The 22608-nt window shown below is 45.0% G+C and overlaps 1 protein-coding gene across 2 annotated transcripts in view; it reads right to left on the reverse strand.

Annotated features, from left to right (window-relative positions):
• The window catches only part of DOCK1 (dedicator of cytokinesis 1), a 262795-nt gene extending 240463 nt beyond the window's left edge, over nucleotides 1-22332 (reverse strand). For both annotated transcript variants that reach the window (XM_065746466.1, XM_065746465.1), the window contains exons 1-2: nucleotides 22217-22332; nucleotides 3501-3584 (exon numbers count right to left, since the gene is read on the reverse strand). In XM_065746466.1, the coding sequence (XP_065602538.1) occupies nucleotides 3501-3584; nucleotides 22217-22262 (130 nt within the window). In that variant the 5' untranslated portion in view covers nucleotides 22263-22332. The remainder of the gene's footprint in view (nucleotides 1-3500; nucleotides 3585-22216) is intronic.
• Nucleotides 22333-22608: the final 276 nt, after the last annotated feature.

Genomic DNA, 22608 nt, shown 5'->3' on the forward strand with positions numbered 1-22608 from the left:
AACAAAGCACTCCTTGAAAGCTGTAAAGTCAGGGAGGATGAGAAAACTGAAGGAGAAGGCTATGTGGCAGAGATGGTACTTCACACTATGCATTTAACTGAGATCCATTTCACTTTAATTAGTAATTTACCAACATAAACAAAAGCAACGTACAAGCTTTAATTTTCTGATACCTACTGTTTGTCTGGTTTGATTTTAAAACCTGTGTAAGTCAAACAAATTCAAGCTTTCAGGTGTAGATCAGCCATTTGTCACCTCTTCTGAAGACAGAAACGTGCTCGGGATTAACAGCTCACAAAATGAAACAGACAAGCAGGCAGAGGTCCTGATGAAGTATGCAAAAATTAAATACAAAAACGTGTGTCAAACTGCTTAGTAGGCAGCACCTGCTCTTACAGAGAAACTCCTCTCTCTACACTCTGGGATAAGGAACACAAAGTCTCAAGCACGCAGGATTTTTCAGCCTGCTCTCCGGTGGCATATAGTGAATGGATGCTTTGTCTTCTCACTGCCAGACATGAAGTCTGTTCAAGTTCTCAGTTCCCCATCTATAAAAACAACTTTAAGAAAAAGAAGTGTGTTGCTCCCCTCACCATCTAGAAGAACACTACAAAAACAAGCCATTACTTACAGTAATTAAGGTCACAAATTGTCACATTACCTCAGATCGCAATAAGTGCAACTTGTTGGCACTGGAAGACCTGAGCACAGCAAAGGTGTGGCTGCAGGTGGCTGCCTCCCTATCTCCTGCACCAAATAAAGGAAGGGCAAGGGTGGTAGTGACACACATGGGTGGTGATGGCATCATGAAGCTGTCCTCACCTATGCTGTGGCCCTGCCCAACCTTACTCCCAGCGTTTGTAGCTTCTGTCACTTCAAAGGCCCAAAACATGTGAAAAAAAACCCCAATGGAAAAAGAGTGCAAATACTTGATGTCAAACAGTGATCTGCAACACTCAGCAAGCCATTTCAGATCCTCTTCAGTCTATTTCCAGCAAATTTAGCTTCAGACAAAACATAGGCAAGAAGAAAACAGGCCGATGCCATAAATGCCTTCTAAATAACTAAATATTCTTGAAGTATCAGGAAAAAATTCTTTAAAGAAACCTATTTTAGAACCCAAACTGCTCCTTTCTGTAGCAGCTCTAGAAAAGAGCTACTGCTCAAATACAACTGGTTCTGAGGCTTATTCACTGCTATATTTAACAGCCCTTCACCTTAATAAATCTTATTGATCATGCGTTCATTTTGACTATTCTACCCAATTATTTAAAGAAACAAGACATAAGATGACAAAAAAAAAACAGGCATGCACTTATATGCTGCATTCCAAATATTTGTTTAGGGATATCCACTTTGAAAAGCAGCCCTTCCTTCCTGACACATGAACTCTATTGATCAAGTTACATGGCTCTGCTGTCATCCAGCTTTCCCTGCACGGCTTGCATTAAGAAACGCATCAGGAAATTCTAAAACAGGAAAAATATAATGAGATTTTCTGCAATTCCCCCTGAAATACTAACATTAATTTGACTTTAAAGATCCATTATTCCACCAATTGTTAGAAACAAGCTTCAGCTTTCCTCTGGGCCCTAGAAGAGCAGAAACATTCTGATTTAACAACGGAAAGCACACACATCGCCAATCCCATCGCCTCAATACAAACACAGGCTGCTTGCAACATGCCCCAAACTTCACCACATCTGCACATGAAAATATTTGTAAAAATTGGCTTGGCACTCCAGAGAGAAAATACCCTTTTTTGAATTTTAGAAGATGAAAATGCTTCAGTAATAAAACCAAATTCGCACATACAAGCAGAGTCCACCGTAGCAATCCAATCCAGAAGCCTGGCTGCTCTTACAGCAAAAATCTGCCATTAGCTCTTCTTTTTGAAGAAGAGGATTTAGAGAAAGAACCAGTCACAACACCACTGCTTCCCAAACCCTACCAAGACTACCAAGGCTCAGGTGTGTGAGCACAGCTGGATATGGGGCACCTGCAGACACCAAGGCATCTCCAGGGGCAACCCTCCCAAAGGGTCTGGGAAGGAACAAGGAGATCAAAGAGCTCAAATAATTACTCAATAATGGCAGCTCTGTGAAGAAGAGAGGTAAGAATTACAGCGTCTCATTTCTCATCACAGCGGGGAAGTAATGAGTAACCACTGTACAAAATGCTTGGCAGAACATTAATTTATTTGCATTTCTTTTATTACAAAGTCATCGCAGTCACACAAAGATACCAAAAGCCCAAAACCACGAGCTGAGAGCACGAAGACCTTGCTGTTATTTGAGTCTCACTGAAAAAAGCAAGTTATACCATCCCATTAAGTTACCAGCAGTCATGATTTGACATGGTTTCATACACCCTATGCAGGATTCAATGTTTCTCCCCAATTCATTAAACATACCGATTTAGATACACAAAAATACAAATCTGGTTCATATTTAAGTCTTTCTACTTGCTTCTTTTTTTTTGTTGTTGTTTTTGTATTAGGTTATTATTAAATCACATAACTTCAGATAACAGAAAAATTACTCAGCATAGTCAAACTTGACATTCCAGTGGCAATCTGAACCCTGTAGGAAAATGCCTACCTAAAAACAAAGAGAAAATTAATTTGCACGTGGTGATAAATGAAGCTGATTACAACTGTTGAAATAACACTGTTTAAGTAGATGTAACAACAAAATAAAAATAAAAAATGTGATTAAGACAGTATCTAAAATAAAATTAGCACTCAGATGGACCAAAAGACAACGTCTCGAAACAACTAAAGTCGTTTAAAACATTAAAGCAAAACCATTAGCAAAAGTTTAGTTACATGTTACTTATGCTCCTCCAGACTGCAGCAGATCACAGTCTAGGATATAATGAGAGAAATGCACTTCACTTGGCTGGATCAAGGAAGAGTAGAAAAGTGTTCTGACAACTTTCACATTCTGTTGATTATCAAACTCAGCATCCCGATTCCCTTTTTCATGGATCAAGGAGAAAAGATTTTGCTATATGTATTGCTTGTACAGTTTCACATCAAAACAACCAAAGCATCTGAAAACCTGAAATCAGTTCAGAGCACTGTGGCACATGTACCCATCTTACAAGAGACATAAATAATTTAGGACCCAGGTGACTTTCCAATTCAGATTGAACTTCTTTTAGCAGCAGGTTCCACTGCATTACCCAAGGGTATCCAAAAGCATCTATCATTTCTCTAAATGCAGGACAGATGCTGCAATCGATCCATACAAATAAAGCTGTGAAAACATCCATCTTTCATAGAAAAGGAAATGGTTATTCACCAGGCATCGACCACACGCTTCTTCATCCCCATCTAGCACTGGTTAATTCTGTGCTCATTAAAAATAATGTGTTCTGTCCTTTCACAAGAAAGCAAGTAATTCATCACCTGATAATATGGGATGATAAAGTCACAAACAAAAAAGCAATGCAATCACAAAAACAACGTTTGGGCAATGCAAGTTTTGCAAGCTTACCTTCATACGTTTCTAAGATGTGCACAGTGTCTCCTATTTGTAGGGAAAGTTCATCTGGTCCCCTCGCATCGTAGTTGTAAAGAGCTAGACAGACAAAACACTGCAGTTAGCACATGCAAGGCAACGTGGCTTTCAAAATCAGTACTTCTCCACACAACTGACTTTATTATTCATTACTGCTACATTCGATCTCCTTGTGCAGCTCCTGGTTACATTTGGTCAAGTTCTTTGATCCAACAAGTACGTCCCTTCATCTCAAAAGGCACACGTCCACAGTTAATCTCTGAGCCTATGTATAATGCTTTTCTTCTGCATAACAATACATTCAATTAATTTTTTTTTAGTCTTGTCTGTCTTCCAGCCTCCCATGCTGACCTGCCCTGAAGCAGCACTGAACAAACACCTTCAGCCTACACTAAAGCCAAATGCAAACAGCAAACGCTGCAAGTAAGCTTTGGAAGTTGCTCATGCCTCACAGCCATTGACCTGCAGGATGCTGACACCTCACAGAGTTCACTTCTGGACAGGGAGAAACTCCAGGAAGAAGAAAAGCTGTTTTGTTGTAGATAAAGAAAGAAAGAAAGACATAGTAGTCAGGTACATCCCAACAAATAACTCAGATAGAAAAGATGCATCGCCCTACTCATCAGTGACCTGACATTATAAACAGTAACCTGGAGTTTTGAGGGGAAGGTGGGGGTTATTTTGTGTTTGTTTGCTTTTTTGAACTAGTAGAAGGGGAAGTTTCTTAGAACTGTCATCTGCAGAAGATATTCAAGAACAACCACAAAAGTAAAGGAAAGGCCATTTGCAACCACACTTCACAAAAGAAGTGCTAAAAGTAGACATGGCTAGAAGAACACTGGACATTTATCTGACGAGTGTGCTGCAAACCAGGTTTGATTAGGAAAAAGGTAATTAAAAATATAAAGAAATCAAAACAGTTACAACCTTTAAAGCTAGTTTTCAGTTTTGTATGTTTTTATGTTCCCCAAGAAAGAAATCCCTCTGAAAGAAACAAAGCCTTCTGATACCTTCCTGGTAGGATCTTCACAACCAAAGGCTACAAGCCCAGCGATTCATGAGGCTGAAGTTAATGAACTCTAATGAAAGCAGACCAATGAAAGGTTCATTCATATTCCACTTTGAGATGCTATGGATTTCCTCTCCCTGTATTCCCAGTACACAAAAGGCTGAGCTCCTCTGAAAGAGATCTCTTCTTTACAATGACAGCTGCCTTTTGATGCTGTGCTCTGGAAGCTATTTCTTCATTTTCAGCATCTGAGAACCAAGATTTTTTTTCATTATTTGTCATAACGATCAGATTCCAATAATGCTTTTTCACTTCCATAGAAGTTATCTCAAAACCTTCAGCCATCCAGCTACTTCTCCCTCCCCAAGACAGGCAGCACTGGCCAGAAAGGCTCCAGTAGTTCTCTCTGCCATTGTCGTTACTGGAACAGAAAGATGCAGATGTATCTCCCGTGTAACTGAGAGCAGCCTGGCCCCTCTCACAGGAGACCTTCACAGATGGCTAGATCAAAACAGTTCATGGGACATTAACTACACGCGCCGTGCTCACTACAGGTCACAAAGCACTTCCACAAAACCTCACACCTACAGCAGAAGGCACAAAGCCATCCTTACACAACAGTGAGGTATCAGACAGGGCACGACCTCCTCTCTCCAGGTTCCAGGTGAGCCTGAGCAGGGCAGCTATACCTGCAGGGTGGTTGGCATCACAAGTGGCACGTGCAAAACACCGTGCAGAAAAATAACTTTCTGGATCTCAAACCCGATCATCAGTTTAGCCCACATCCAAGGGGCACATGAGAGGGCCTAATGCCACTGCAAGGATGGGCACCAGGCACAGAACCACCCCAGCTGTGGCACAGCTCGAGTGCAAACAGCAGCTCCTGGAAACGAATCAAATCCCCATATACAACATCCAGTACATGACCCGGGTCCTCTGTTCTTTTCTGAGTGGCATAGGAAATGAAAGAGATACAAAAAAAACAGCAGAAATATGAAAGAGAAAACACTGTATACAGCACAGGACCCCACAGAATATAGGAAAGGACACTTGAAGGTAAAAAGGTATAAAGATCAAGCGGATTGCAGAGACTAATAACCACCAGTATTTAATGAAGGCTTTAGAAAGCGATACAGTTTTATTGACATCAAAACAAGCCAAGCTAGCTATTCCTGTTTTAATGTTTTTCTTAACTTTCTCATTATTAAAACGAGATAAATCCTTGCTGCCAGGTATCTGGAGCACAGGATTTCAAAGCCATAATTGCTATTCTACAGGAGGAGAGCGTTCTGTGAAAAACATTAACAAAAATTAACATTTTGAACTGTTCTGAGCAGAGGAATGTTAACAACCATGAATACATGGCACGATTCCTAAGCAGTGGCACAAGGGACAGTCTGTTTGATAACACTCAACAGGAATTCTTTCTGTCGAGTTTTTGGAAGGACCAGAAAGACAAAGATCAGCAGTTAGAGTGAACCCTTCTGAGTTTGGATGGTTAAACCTCAGCACCCAAACCCAAACTTCTGGCCTGTGCTTGGATCTCTTGAGCGTCACAGCTGTCACCAGGATTGAGAGAAACTGTGGGTGCTCAAAGTGCAGAATGAGCCCATCTGTACCTTCTGCCTTTGAGACCCTGATGAGCAACCTCACTGTGCAGCACCCAACACCCGAATCAGGAGCAATTCACGTTGTGACAGATTAAAAACAGCTTTAAGTTTGCACTTCAGCTAACCGTTCCTCAAACACTTGCACTGAATAACATCAAGGATCAAAGGCAACTGTGAATAAAAGACATTAAAATTTATATCTCACAGTGCTAACTGGTGTCTGTCACAATGAGGAGGGTCACGTAACATGAACTTCACTGTAATGACCAAATCTCTTGACTGAAGATGACAAGCAGCCATCCAGCAGTAATTACTACCCACGACAGCTCCCACTGACCTCAGCCAAGCAAGGAGCAGTGGCCAAAGAGGGAAGGCTTATTTCAAAATAATAAAATTAAAGTGTGACTTGCAGACAATGAAACAAACAATCAGAATCACTATAAAGCACATTCCCCCCCCTGTGATTACAAAACAAGGCTTGAACTACACTGTATGCTCCTATGAAAGCCAACAGCCAACCCCCACCGGGGGGAATTTCTTATGTAGTGACATCAAAAGTTGTTATGACAGATCAAATGTTTGACTGGAGCAAACAACAAGTAAGGGAAAAGAAAAACTGGAGGAATAAAGCATGGAACTGGTACACGTAGGTCTCATCTGATCAACAGCATACAGTCACAATAAAAAATACCTAAAAGTCTGAAGTATAAATTCCCCCCTTATTTTTTTCCTCTTTTATTTTTACTTTGTTTAAAACGTCAGCAACTCTAGACTAAAAACCCAGTTCTCAGCACGACACACTCTTAGGCTGGGGGACTTCTAAGCCAAATGAAGCATTAGGTCTCCCCACTGTGCTTGAATTATGGATCAAGGCCTCGTGTTTTCGAGAAGGAATTATGTAGCCTATAACTTAGCTGTAAAAAAAACTAAAAAATCTCTGCTACAGTTCACAAGTAAGGAGTGTGGTTACTTCAGCACCCAAAGATGCATGGCTATGACCTAGCCCATACAAGTTAATCTCATGGTTAACACAGACTAATGCAGAACACCAATGCTGTTCCACACCGAGCCTGGAACCATCAAGTTTCTACTCTAATGCAAGAAAACCCTCCCCAACGACCCACCTCCCCCCCTTCTATTTTATTTCCACTGCATTCTCCCCTGTAGTGACATACACATGTTAGAGAAACATTAAGAAGTGATGTCCAAAAGGTAGCACAAGTAACAAGCTCAAGAAGGATGCTGCTTCCCTGGTCAACGAGCACGCTGTCTGCCCATGGCAGCACCAACGTCTGCTCAAGCACTTGTGCCACTTCCCTCAGCCTGGAGAACGCTCAGCAGCAGAGAAGGAGGATCAGGTACCATGTGCTCTCAGCTTCAGGTGAGCAAAGAAGTACTCTGTAAAGGGATCTCCTTCCAGGGGGCAGCTCCCCCTGGAAAAGACCTTTCAAAAGATGAAGGGAGAAGACTTCAGTGCTCTGGAAAGAGCTACATGCTTACCAGACATCTGTATGTGACGACCATTTTCTAATTACATTTCTAAGACTACTGTGAAGAAGAAAATGACAACATTTACTCAAAATTACAGAGAAAGAACAAATGAGCTTTGTTCTCCAGTTCCAAGCATCATTAGTTATGATTTCATCTAGAGCCCAGGGAGTCCACAGATCATACCTATGGACCACACCTGCTCAACCACCATGTGATGGGCATTCTCTTACTAGCTTACAAACAGACCATTTCAGCTGCAGCCTTACACCTACCCTGCTTATAAAAGCTGCAGTAACCCACACCTCACCATGACAGGGAAGCATGGGGAATTCAGAGCACATGCTGACGATGAGTAAGGGACAGCTGGAGATCTGCACTGAGCAAAGCAAGGAGTGGATGGGTTCAGTACAATCTGTTACCAGGCTGACATGAACACAGAACAGCATTCAGCAAATGAGTTATCCTTGTCAACCAATGTGGAGTTCCAGCTCTGGGATTCAATGACCACAACCAAAGTGGCAGGAAAAGTGCAAAAAGAACACAAAGTCACAAGTGACGAAAAGCATCCCAAAGGCACTTCCCCCTTGTACACAGCAGGCCAGCACTGCTGCTCTCTGCTTAGGACAGCTACGTTTCAGCACCAGAGATACTTCTGCTCCCAGCCATGACGATCAAGCACCTGGTAGCAAGCACTGCTTTCATCCAGCCTCCTCCTTCCAGGGCAACAAAGAAGCAGATCTGCACAAAAGTACTGAAATGTCAAAAGGAAAGGATTAGTGTGGGCATAGAAAGCACAGATTTTAACTCTAGGAGGTGATAAAGGAACAATGAATAGGGCATTACAGTAATTGCACTAAAAACCCATTTACTACCGAAGAATGTAAAACAAACATCTCTTCAGGACTGCATTCATTAATCCAAGCACATCAGAGAAATGAGGAGTGCAAGACTACAAGAACGAGAGGTGAAAGAGGAAAAATGGTAAAGAGCAAACAAAGGCAACATCAGCATGTACTGAGAAAGCCTTCCTCTGTATAAAAGCTGAGACTGCTAAAGATACCATAAAAAAGTTACCATGTAATATTCCCTAGAATTATTTTGCATTAAAGCCTGCATTAAACATTTCACACTCCAGAAAGAAAAAAAAACATTTGACGTATTATCAGCTTTATTTGTGTCTTTAAAAAAAAAATCCAACACATAATAATGCTTTTTTCATAAAAGCAAAACAAAACTAGAGATGGTAGTGATGTCTATTGCAAATCTTTACCATCAAAAACACATAAGAAACCTGAAGATTTTCCTCCTTTCTATCTAAACAGGTGTTGGATTTTCACATTGTAATGACTCCTCAGATCTCCATTACCTACCCTGAGATGTTTCCAATTCTTACAGCTGAGTGTAATGAAGAAAGACGAAAATAATTTCACAGATCAGGATTTGCATCTCAGCTTTGTTAAGGATGACTGCCTCATCTGTGGGGCAACCAACTGCAGTCCTTCCCACGTTACTGAAGTCACCCTGTGCTTTGTCACCCTTGGTTTCTCCAAGCTGTGATCACAGCTCTCAGTACTTCAGTTGTTTGGTCATCCAAACTGTGACAAAGCAGCACACTTGCACAGGAACACATTGAATTCAGAGGTGAATTCAGAGCCGAGGGCCACCCAAGCTGTAAGCATCACTAAGCACTAAGTCAGGTTGTGGAACAGATGGCAGCACAGGGGAGCAAGACGTTTTGCAACACATCTGGTCTCTTATCACTACCCAGCATGAATTAGTAAGCTGAAGAGACTTTGTAAATCTAGGAGAAAAAAAAAAAAGAAAAAAACCAAACTGAAGTCATTTTGCCTTCCAGAAGTGTAACTGCTGTGCTGCTGCATCCTCCAGGCAGAGCTCACACAGGAGAGAGAAGATGCTCGCTTCTTTCTATATGAATAAAAAATAACTGGAGTTCTAGACCTCTCTAAGAGTTGTTCAAGTTCTTGATCTTTCTCCCATCACCCTTGAAGACAGATGCTTATTCTCAGGGAGCTGATGAAGATGCCAAGCCTTTCTCCCTCCTCCTTTTTGCCAATTGATCTGTACTCTGAATGCTTCAACCACTAAGTGCTGAGGGCATGAAGTCAAAAGTAGTGTTAAAAAGGAAAGAGATCATCAGTGACTGTAACAGCATTAATAATGCAGCATACTGCATAGGTAACATAAAGGACAATCAAGAACATTTAAATAAATGTTCAGCATTAAAAAGTCCCTTAACTGAAACACATTGTATGCAAGAGATAACCACACAACCCAAACTCTTTTATGCTGGCATTTGCAGTCAGGAGAAATCTGACTCCGACAAGCACAAACGATGGCCAAGAGGCAGATGCCTTGGCATCTGTCTTCTGCTAACCTAGAAACACACAGTTTTGACTCTTCCTTGATTTCCCTGCACTTCTCTGCTAAAAGTAATAGCTTGGTTCTCGCTATGGTGGTCAATAGGCCACGTCCTTAAAGAAGGCAAAGACAAAATGTGATGGTGCACTGCTCTATCCCTGCCACAGCATGCCTGAAGGATCTCTGTGCTTTTAAGAATTGAAATCTGAAATGGTCTCTACCCAAAATCTTTGATATTGCTGTGCATCGAACACTTGGAAGTACATGCTGGGCATGAGGAAGGAGGAGATGAGTTAAACACCGAGTGGGAGAACTTGTGCAGCCTATGGTCAGCACTGGCACTGGATGCAGCACGTGTGAGCCAGCCAGGAGTCAGCAGAGGACAGTTAATCAGACTGAGGCTGCACAAAAGATCAGTGACCCAAGCGGGCACTTCAGGGCACTTCTTCAGTGATAACCGAGGGAAGAAAACAAAACAAAAACACCACAGCAATGAGAGAACAGAGAAAGGAAGATCTTGTGGCCAAGCACAGGAGGGCAACAGCAGCAACTTCAGCCAACAGTGCCCAGAGCCTTGGACAAGGTCCCAAATAGAGCAGTGCAGTTCACAATTACCTTTCCAATCACTGGGGCAGGTGCAAATGTCCCCGAATGCAACAATCTCCCTCTTAAAACCAGTTTACAAGAAGGACTGCATCAGAATGAGGTGCAAAACCATGGTAAGCCCTTAGGCTCTTTTCAGGCTAAAACAGCACGAACTCCCATTGCCAAAGCCTGCAGACACTGAATCCTAAGCTACCAATCCAGTGCTCAGGCAGGGCACGTAACTTCCCAAGCTGTTGGGCACATCACTTTTAATTCAAGCTGAGTAGAAGGCTAGCAGTGGATGCTGCAGCTCCCCAGCACCTGCTGCTTATGGGATGAAGCAGAGATTTTTATGAAAATACCTTCCTCAGCTCTCTGCTGGTGCTGCACAAAACCCAGACAGAAGGACCTTTTAACTGCATGAGGACTTTGACAAACAAAGCCCACGTGGCACTCCTGTAGCTCCACACGAGGATGCCTGGAGTAGCATTCCTGTTTCCCCAGGCTTTTCCCCTTGCTACTTCAGGTCTCTATCTCACCAAACATCTTTGAGAAGAGGATGCCTTTTCCTCAGCATTTCTGCAGCAGCGAGCTTAATGTCACAGCTATATTTTAATAGTCATTTCAATGGACTATAAAAATCAAGTTCAACACTATAAAACCTCCAGCACGCTACTGAGGAAACAGTTAGCAAAAAAATGGCCCCTGCAAGACACTATTCACTGCAATATGGAGCTGATGATGCAGAGCAAAAAGCCTGAAGCAAGGCAACAACGGGGCGATGGGAACAACTTCCATTTCCTCCTCTTCTTCCTCCCTTGTATTTCTACCAGGGAAAAAATCAAAAAATCAAAAAACACAAAGATTCCTGTGTTGTGTTCTCAGGAAAGCCTGTGGGCAGAGGAAGAGAGGAGAAGGCACTTTAAGATTTTTACACAGCAAACCTCAATTTATTCTTGCTTACCATCACCTTATTTATCTCTCAGTCCTTCAAGCTGTCTCCAACAGCAAGAACTATATGGAAAGAGCAGAGATCCACAGGCAAATAATCCCTGAGGAACTTGTTCTGCTTTCTTAGAAATAGCAGCCAGAGAGAAGAATTACCTGCTAAGAGCTGCAGTTTGATCTGCCAACACCTCCTCTTTTCCACAACAGTGAGGCTACTGCAGAAATAGGAAACGTGTGGCATTTCCCCTGAAGCTGCACCTTATGCAACAGGAATGGATGTAGAAATGCAACCAAGGACACCAGCCAAGCAGCACGGAGTGCATGAGAAGAGCAGCATCTTGCAAAAAACAGGGAAAAATTGTTTTTCTCCAAACCAATAAGAAACCACATGACTCATGCAGCTTTCAGAAAAGCAAGCGAACTGGCTTGGCAGCTAATGCTAACAAAGAGGTTCTGTCTGATTCACTCGGGGCTTTGGGGGCCAGGCTCTGGGCTCAGCCCCATCTGGAGCACCGTGCTGCCTCGCAGCATGGCTGCAGAGCAGTTCTGCATGGCCACACAGCCCCACGCTGCCCTCGGACAGTGCTTTTAGCTCACACGGATGGGCATTCACACTGGAAGAAGCAGGGAGATGAAAACGTAACTGATAACGGTATTCCCGTTCTTTAGGAACTCTAAATCACGTTTTCTCTCTCTCCTTAAATATCTCCTGGAAGTACAAAGCAGAGCAGAGGAACACCGGAATAATCTGCCTGCACAACCAGGACTCCTCACCTTGCTAACCAACTGGAACCCAGATTTACAGCATTATATTCGATTGTTCTCAAACCTCTTCTAGCCCAGGACAAGTCGATCTAGCCCAGTTTCATCCCATGTGAGGTGATAGCACAGCGTCGTGTGCTGGGCAGATCAGAAGCAGCTCCCAGCCCACACACCTGGGAAGCCCCAGCCTGCACCTGGAACCTCAGGCTCAAGTGGAAAACTCAGTGGTACAGAAGAAAGCTGCAATCTGCACTTGTTTTTCATTTGCTGCTTGCGAGGTTTCTGGTGGGCTGTGCAGGAGGCAGCAGGAAGATGGCACACTTTTGAGATGGTGTTGGCACTTACCTTGGGGACCAGAGCAGCCTTCTGATGGCCACTCACCCATCTCCTGCTCTGATCAACGTTCTCAATTACATTCCAAAAGCCATCAATAAGTGAGTTGTACCACACCCACATTCATTCACCATGCACCTAGCCCCCATTCTGTCCAGGGTTCAGCCAGCACAGACACAGGAGGCACCAGCAATCCTCTAAGGTCCACTTGCAGTAGAGAAGCGTGCAATGAATGCATCAACGTTCACCATTATTCTAACCAGCTGCTATAAGAAAAGAGCAAACTATTTTGGCTTTCTTTTTGGCACGTTATGTCCTCAGCACCCTTCCAACTACTGGCTCCCTTTGCTAGGAACACACTGCACAGCTGCCAGTAGTGCCAATGGCCAACCCTGGCTGAAGGACAACCATCTCAGTCCGATGGTTTCCAAAGCAGCCTAGAAGACATTCAATCTGCTCAAATGATGAAATTTTGCAAGCTCCAACTGTCAGCGCACCTTTGTGGTGAACTGGACTGCAAATGTCCTTCACAATCACTTTCCCTTAAAACTCTTGGGTTTTCCCACAGTAAAAATACTCCACCTGTCTAATATCTTTTACTAGATCAACTCCCATTTCTTGTCTATTCAACTTATTAATCAGTTTCACGATCCCTACCTCAGTGCAAAGCTATCTGAAAGCACACAAACCATAAGAAATGCAGATAGCTGCTCCTATATTCAACCCATATCCCACGCTCAGAAGCAGCTCTTTTTTTCCTGCAAAAACAGCAGACATTTGCTCCAGTGAATCCTGGTGGGAGCATCTCATCCAATACCTGGACTACTTCCAGCAGGACTGGTCCAGCTCGCTGGCTGTGGACAGCCAAGTAAATGTGAACACTAAAAACACATAGGCACTGTTATACAAGCATAGTGCATGGACTCCCAACCCTTGAGCTGTATCTTGATATATGAACAGCTCCCAGATCATGCCTTGACTGTAAGAACTTCCACAGCCCTCCCAACGTTTTAGATCCTCAATCCCTACCAGTATGAAATCTCCCTCTCGTGTTCACCTTCACGTGCTCCATCTGCAGAAGTCCAAAGAACGCTTTGTGCGTTTGCTCAAGTGAGTCACCAACCTGAGCCATTTAAATCAGGGTCACCACAGCTCCGTAAATACAGAGGCCTCATTTGCAGCAAGTTATTGATAAAAATCTGCTAATAAACCATTTCAAGAATACTTTCAACTGGAAACTCAAACACAAGCTGAACCCACACAAAACTTCTAAAAATGTAAACAATACCACAATTGAGTAACTCTCCTTAATCTGCTTTAGAATGTGCTTATCTGGCTAGTCACTGGCTAGTCATCCAAGTCACTGGCTTTATTTGTTTATTTAATAAATAAGACTCATCAGGCAGAGCTGACAGCAAGTCTCCTCAGGCACTCCTCGAAGCCTCGCCTGCTTCTCACAGAAGTTCCCTTGTGATTAAAAGGCTGCTAACGAAACACCTCCCATATGCTGCAGCAAAAGGGCTCAGTGCCACCAGAGCATTACTTGTGCCAGCACCCCGGGAGCGAGACTCGAGGACGGACTGCATCAGACCACAGCCCAAAAACCCAGAATTACAACTACAGAAGCATCAGTGATCCAGTGTTGGCCAGCAGCCCCCAGCCCCTGCCCTAAACATCCCCCCCAAAACTGTTCTTGAGCTCTTAGGACAGCAGCGACCCACACTGAAGCCACCCAGTCTGAAGTAACTGTAGATGTTCTGCTATCCACAGAAATGTCTTTTTTTTTCCTTTTTTTTTTTTTTTGTTTTTAAATCCCTGTAGACTTTTAGTTACAGTGAGAATACTTGGCTCTTCGTCAAAACTCCGGGGTTGTTGTTCATCCCCCTTTGAGTCACACACGACGGAAACTACAGCCTCAGAAATACCTTTGTGCCACACAAATATCTGCTCTCTACTCCCACCAGAATATCTCAGTAGCAGAAAACTGTGGGAAAAGAGCCTTCACCTACTGCTCCCAGCCCTCTGTCACATCTCTAAGCTCAGTCTACAAAGGAGCCAATTCCCACAAACACAGCAGCTGTCAAAGCCTTACAACAATTCTGAGTCGGTGCTCCCATCACCTGGGAAGTCAGAGAACACAGTCTGTGCCTGGCAAACAGTGAGCACTGTCAGAAGAGACACAGAAGTACAGCAAAAACTTGACCAAAAAGTCACACACGGACAGAAGACAGACTGTCAACGGGGAGAGGCATCCCTGACAGGCCCAGAGCAGCTCTTACTTGAGGCAGAAGCCTAAACACCTCCAAAACTAAAAACAAAAGCACACAGCACTTTTCTTTTTTCTTTAAGTTGACTTACTCGTGATGCTAGCAGTGTTTCAGTTACACCCCTTAATGTCTGCACTGGAAATTTCAGAGACCGGTCTAGAGAAATAAAACAATCAACTTCAGAAGGGAAATAAAATAAAGAAGGAAAAGACAATCTCAAGTCTATTCCATCTATGTTTCCTAGTCAAAGCAGCACTGGCTAGGCTGGGAACCAACAGAGAAGTCAACTAACATCTAGTAATGATAACATTAAACAGCAGCAGGGACTCTGCTGGCACAAGGACTCCACCTCCGCCTCCCACGACAAAGTGAAAAAAGTGACAGGAGTTTACAGCTGGCTACTGGAACAGAAGCAAACAGCTCCACTGTATTTGCCATTTCCCCCCCCCCCAGCTATAAATCTCTGAGGATAAACACTATTCCCTATCAACGAAAAGGGCAAAGTGGTGGTAACTAGGTGAGCAGGAGGGAAGGAATTTCAGTAAGGGCAGCAAGGCGGACAGCTGGGCATCTGTGGGTACAGAAAATGAGAGATGCAGACAAAAAAGATAGGAAACCAATCATAGATACTATTATTTCTTCGAGCAGGCAGGAGATGAGCAGGTTCTCACATGCAGCTGTGTACCATAAGCTCAGACTCAGCACAGCCCAGGGCTGCACACCAGGCAGCACCACCTCACAGCACAGAGCAAGCTACAGACCCTGAGAAAAAGCATCACTGCCTGTAGGTTTGGGTTACAAATGAGAGAGCATCCTACACACTTGAACATAAGCATTGCTTTCTAGAGCTTTGAATCACAAGCAAGCCAGAGACTGCTTGAAACAAACAGCAAAAATGGTGACATTTTCCACTGTGACCAGAAATAAGTAGGAAAAAAAACAGAGAAATCAAGAGGACAAACTTGTCAAATTCCTCTGTTGGGAGAACAGCCTAAGATTCAGTCAAGAGAAAGCTTCAAGGATCACCCACTCCTTTATCTATAACTCCCCTGACCTAAACGATATGCTCAGCCCTATTTCTACTTAGTCATCAAAACCATAGCACAACCTCTCCTTCAGAGGACAGCATCTGTAAGACATTCCCAGTAACCACCTCAATCAAGCTGCAGCCGTTTCAGGGTCATGATTTGTTCACTGGAGTCATATGCACAGCACATTCTTGAAAGCACGCGTACTTTTAAATCGTTCACCATCTGTGTCAGGACTTGGAAACTCAAATATCATCAGCTACTTCCATCTGGCTCAGCACTGAGATATTTCCTGTCCCAAAGTCCACTACAGGAAGGACTTTTTACATTACCAGTCGCTTTCATTTCACTTGGTTTCTGATGCACCAAAATGCTACACGCAACACCAAGCTGGAGCAGAGACAACTTAATTCCCCAATAAAAGCACCCAGCCATACTCTGAGCCCACTCCGTGCTGCCAGCAGACCAGCTGCCACAATGATGGCTGTGTTACAGGCTGAGCATCAGCTGGGAGGCAGAAAGGCAGGTACCAATTGAACTCCCTTCCACGTAGCCCCTTTAGCCTACTAAGGTATTCCACGCACCGTCATCAGCATCAAGAGGCAACTTAATTTATTTCACCATTCATTCTTCTTAATATTTTTAATATTATCCCAGAAATTAGAGAAAACCTGTAAAACCCTCTGCACTCTCAGTTTGGGCGTGCTCAGGTCCTGGCCTGGCTCCAGCATCCTTCCCTGGGAGCTGGGCAGTCCCAGGGCTCAGCCACGCTCCACAACGTGTGCTGCCTTACCATGCAACACTTCACTGTCAGAACTTCCGTGCTTTGTTTGGAGAGAAAGGAAGAAGCACACAGAGCAAACACAAGCATCACGAGGCACTGCAGCTCTGCAAGGGGCTCAGGTGCCCCGCAGCACTGGGTGGTCTGTATGCTCCTCACTTCCCCACCTGTGCTTTCAGTCATCACGTGTCCAAGTGATGTGATGATGTGATGATGATCAGGAGCCGTGTTGCACACAGCTCTGATGGCAACTGATGGGGAACTGAGTATCTCCAGCACCCCGAGGAGAACAACAGTTTGCTGCTGCCAGCACATGGCACTTCCACAGCACTCCCACTTCGTGCTCCTCAAACTGTAGTGCGTGGCTTCGTGTGGGAATCCAATCAAGGTCTTTTCAAACCTCAGTATTAATTAAGTTGCAAAGCTGTACAGCACAGAGCACCCAGAAGCCAAGCTCCTACAAGCACACTGATTACGTACACCATTATTGCCTTCCTGTCCCTAATATACAGGGCAAACCTTCCACAGCTTACTCACTTGTTTCTTCTTCTGGGTAACAGAAAGGCATTTTGCTATTCCAGCTCCCGCTGGTGAAATCGTTTACAAGAAACCTCTGAAAACATTTTATCAAAACGTTTGTGCTAAAATAACGTGAACAGTACTCTAAACAAAGCAGCACTGCTAGGAAACACCACACCACGTTTAAAAAAGAAAAAAGTACAGGCATGATGGCCAAGAGTTACTCCAGTTATCCATCTGTTTCTTTTGTTATGTATACGGTTACATGATTGCACATAATAGTTCTCGATGTCATTATTTCAGTTTAGTTACAAAGCTATATGGAGCAGAAAAATATTTCAGGAAATGGTTCATATTTTGCTGATAAAACTGGAATTCCACGACTGCCACCCCTTGTGTTAGAAGCCTTAACAGCAATAATCGTATTTAATGCACAAATTACATGAGCATGAGAAGACTGATAAAGCTATAAATATATGTATTTTCACCACTACAGCCTAAAAACATAGATAAAGTTTCACAACCACAAACTTTATCATTATGAACATTCTTTTGGTTTAGATAACAGTGCTGTTTCCATTTCCCTCCAAGCTCGAAGAAATATTTCGGTAACTCATTAAGGAATATATTAAGACATTATTGAAAACAAAACTAAACCCTACTGTTAAAATACTACAGGGATCCACCACAGGCCAGAAAGCAAAATTAAGCATTTTCAAGCTTGCAGAAAGGATATGCTTCTCCTCCAGTCTGCAACCAATGGCCCATCTCTGTGCCAAGGGGACCTTTGCAGGAGAAGACCATTCCCTAGAAACTGAGGTCAGCCATCCCTGCGTGCTTTGTAAAAGCTTCAGATCTGCAGTGAGCACAAACGTGAGGTTGGCATTGATAATGGAGTAAATGCTTTCAAACTGGATTAGCATTAGCTCCTCACTGGAGTGTCAATTCATCCATGTACGCCAGCTTCCAGTTACTTAAGTTAGACACGTCCACAGGTATTTAACAAGATGTATTGGATTTCAGTCCTAGAGGACTACTACAGGGCTGAATAAAGGCATAACCTGCACGTGGTCCACAGCCAACACGGGACTGTCTCCAGAAACGTAATTGGTACCTGTATTTGTAAGCTGAGGGATGTGGTTCCTGGTGATGCTGTTCTAGCTTTAAATTGCATTCAGTTTATTTCCCCCTTTCCTGAAAAATTTGCCATTAAGTACTTATTTTACATCAATAAATGCAAAATAATAACAACCAAAACCAAAAACAGTCCAGGCAAGGAACAGACAAACAGGAAAACCAAATAAACCAATAGCTTAGGTACTCCCTCCTCCTTGAAAGCCTTTAACCAGGACCTTGTCCTATGGTTCCTTCCATACCTGTGTATGACATGAAACATAAAACCTCACTGTATGAAAATTCTCCCTCCTCCTTTCCAGTAACAGGAATGTTAATTCACAGTGGACAAACTTGTGCTAAGTTCTGGGTCGCTTCACAGTTCAGCCAGTGCTCAGCATTACGCCCGCAAGCAGCTGGAAGTCAGTGACGTGCTGCTCCATCCCCACAGCCTAGAGCAGAGTCACAGGGGAGAGCTACACAGTACCTTCCAGCATCAAAGTACAGCACATTTTTAAAAGCTCTTGTAAAAACTCCAAGAACTTTTCAGATCAGACACGACACGCATGAAAGGTCTGGGGTAGTTTACTGCCCCTATAAAGTCACACTTGCTCATTAAGTGTTCCCAATGCAAAGCCTAAAGGTTTTTCACCTGCAGCTGTGAAGCACAGAAATGATTAGCAATAAAGACAAACAGCTGAAGCTCACAACTGTCACAAGGTCTTTTCATTAGGCTGAAGTAGAGATTGGCACCTCTCTTATCTCTGGATATTTAAAATGAGGGCCAAGGTGCTACAGCTAAAAATAAATGCAGCGTGAACAGCAACCACACATATGGAATGCACACGGATTTCACTGCATCCTATACAAGGAAAAAGCATATTTCTGGTGAGCCCTGGTATCCTTGATATATTTAACATCACCACTGTCCTACCACCTGACACTGCTGCAGCCCCTGTTCTACCTCTCACTGCAGCTTGAAGACCAAAGGGAAAGGGCTCAGCAGCTGCAGAAGTCATAGAATCACAGAATCATTAAGGTTGGAAAAGACCTCCAGGATCATCTAGTCCAACTGTCAATCCATCCCCACCATGCTCAGTAACCACGTCCCCAAATGCCACATCTCCAGAGTTCCTGAAATCCCCAAGGGACAGTGACCCCACCACTCCCTAGGCAGCCTATGCACACCAATGTCTGAGCACTCCTTCTGAGTTTTACCTGATATTCAACCTGAACCTCCAAGGGGATTTGAAAATCACCCAAACTGTGTCATGTCTGTGTATCTCACAGGTGCTGCTCAGGCTGACAGGCTTCCTAAAGCATCTCGTTGCATCTCCTCTTCATTGGCATAAGCAAGAACACCAAAATGACAATTTTCACCTCCAACTACAAGCATGAAACAGGAGGGTGAGCAGCTCTGCTCTGCAGTCACTCAGGACATCGCAGGTAGGCAGCAGTTGCACACAGCTCCTGGACTTTCTGATGGTCCTGCTCAGAAAGCCATGCACCCGCACAGCCACCTCCATTCCTGAGCATGCCACAACGAGATGAGAGCCAAAACACAGAGCTGAAATGATGAAGGATGAGCGGTACCAGGAGTGCTGAAAAGCTGCTGCAATTAGGCTGTTTGTTTTCCTCGTTCAGATGGATCCCCACATGTTCATCTCTTGAGTCCTTCATGCTATTCCATCCCCACACTCCAAGCCCAGAGCCCCAGCAGGAAGCACAGCTCACAGCTGCCCTCCAAGATAAGGCTGCTCCCTGCGTGGATCCTGGGCATGCAGAAGCCACTGGGAGCCCCATAATATGGGATGGGGTGGATGAGAAGGAAGAGCATTTCCTGAAACATCTGCACCCCATCTCTCCAGAATATACTCCCAGAACGTCCCCGCCAGCAGCCTTTGGGACTTGAGATGTTAAGAAAAGTTAGCTGTGCACAGGAACACACTGATCTAATGGGGAAAATACCCCACAAAACCATACATGCATCGTGTGTATATAGCTTATATATATACACACACATTTCTGTGCTCCCACAAGGTAAGCAGCATAACCCACAACCAGTGACACCCTCCTGCTGGTTGCTGTGCCTGCTTCAGCACACTCCACCAGTTCAGCCCTGCAGAGATGGATGGCAGCTCCATTAGCAGCCCTGCTTGGAGGACGTAGGTGTTGCTGGTTTGCTGTCAGACAACACTGTTCTGCTGTCACTCTCCAGCACTGGCCATGGCAAATAGTTGGGGAGACAACATTCTTTTATTAGGATGTTCACCTTAACAGCGTGATTTCCATTGCTGCTCTGGGACTATGTGACTTCTGCAGTGATACACCACAACCTGGAAACTTTACAACTAGAAGAGAAACACAACACCAGAAGCTGTGCAGGGTACACAAGTGTCCATTTTTAACTACACGTGGACATGTAAAACACATTTACCAAGCGGAATCTCCATCAGGAGGAAATTCAGCAGTGCAAAAAAGTGGCAATCCTCTCCAAAACCTGCATTTAGCAGCATAACAGAGAATAGCAGCCTCCAATTAACTCTAAATCCCATTTAATCTCCTTGCAACACTGTGTCCCTACTCAGCTCTCACACCCTATAGTTTGACAGAGTCTTTTTGTGACACTACGGATCATCCCACTCAGCTAACTGGAAGAAAAAAAAACGAAATAGCAAAGCTATTACACAAAATATGACAGAACTCCCAAGAGCAGTGGACAAACAAACAGCACAGACTGAGCCTCAGCTGAGGACTCTGAGCCTTTTCAAGAGCTATGGCTTCAGCACACTCCCAACTCAAAAGTGACCTCACGCTTCATGAAACAAATTCAATTACACCCAAGTTCACCCTCTACACGTGCCGTTTCCCACGCTGGATACCCAAACTCAACACACTCAGCTGCCTCCACAACTCCTCGTCCTCTCAAAGAGAAGCAGCTCCAGGACATCATTCCCCACTTGGAGCAAAGCAGCTCCAAGACATCGCTCCCTAAGAAGCACTTCCATCATGAGACACCACTTCCAGCACAGCGCGTGTCCTCCAGCATCCCCAGGCTTCCCAACACCAGCACTCCATGCACGGCAATGCAACTACTCCAGCAGTTGAGAGGCAACCAGCACATGCCACAGCCCTGGGTACTACCCCCTCTAGGGATGCACGGGAAGAATTTTAAAGTACTTGCTAAAATTCACTTGGGTCCCGTTTAGTCGCACACATTCCCTTCTTCCTGCACAAGGCTTAGCTGTGGGTACGCACAGCTGATCTCAGGATCCGCAATGCAATAACTTCGGGGGAAAACGCTCCGTTTCTTACTCTCAAACGGAGCACGCACGTTTGTCCTTTCCTTCCCCACCACAAACGCTCTCGTTCGTGCCAGATTTCTCCTCCTCAACCCCTAAAAACCGTTCCCAATCCCAAGGAAGCGCTGCCAGCACCGCTCCGGCCTCCGCGCGGCGTCAGCCCGAGAACAATTCCCCTCTGTGCCGGGGGACGGAAACAGCCGAGGGAGACATGGATCCTGGGGCAGCAGCGAGCAGGGGAAAGCCCCGACACGTCGAGGGGGCACGGGGCGAGGGGAGGGTGGGAAACCCACGTACAAATCACTCGTAAGCCCTCCTCCATCCTGAGAAAGCGGTACTCAACGCGGGGTGGGGGAGTGGGGAAGAGGAGAAAGAACGCAAAGCTGCAAACTTTGGGTTGGTTTGGCGTGTTTTCTTGCGCGTGGATGAGCCGAGCTCAGCGCAGACCCCGGAGCCGAGCGGGCCCGGAGGAGGGGGGGGGGGGGGGGGGACGGGGGAACTTCGCGGAGCGCCGCAGCGCAACAGGCGGGCGCGGGGCCCGAGGGGAGGCGGGGAGGGTCCTCACCTACGCCGTACTTCTCCTCCCTTTTGGTGGGAACCCAGCGGGTCATGGCGCTGGGGCGGGCGGGGATGCGAGAGCCCCACTCCTACGCCGCCATTTTCCAACCGCGGGACGGGAAAAGTTTCTACCGACGGCAGTCATGTGGTGCGGGCGGAGCCAGCGGCTCCGCGCCCGGCTTTGGAGGGGGGGGGGATCCGGCCCCGGGCTGCCCGACGGCGGCGGGGTGAGCTCCGCCTTCCGCCGCCGCCAGCGGCCGCTCCGTGGGCGCGTTCCCTCACGGCCCGGACGGTGCGGTCGCCGGGCTGAGTGCGTCCCGTTCTCGCTTTGTAGTCGTCTGTCCCACTCGGAACCGGCTCTGTGTGAAAGCAGAGCGCTTCTCTTTATGCCGCAGTCAC

Source organism: Cyrtonyx montezumae, unplaced genomic scaffold (assembly GCF_038088225.1).
Source record: "Cyrtonyx montezumae isolate F1298 unplaced genomic scaffold, pur_monq_1.0 scaffold_4, whole genome shotgun sequence".
Taxonomy (NCBI): domain Eukaryota; kingdom Metazoa; phylum Chordata; class Aves; order Galliformes; family Odontophoridae; genus Cyrtonyx; species Cyrtonyx montezumae.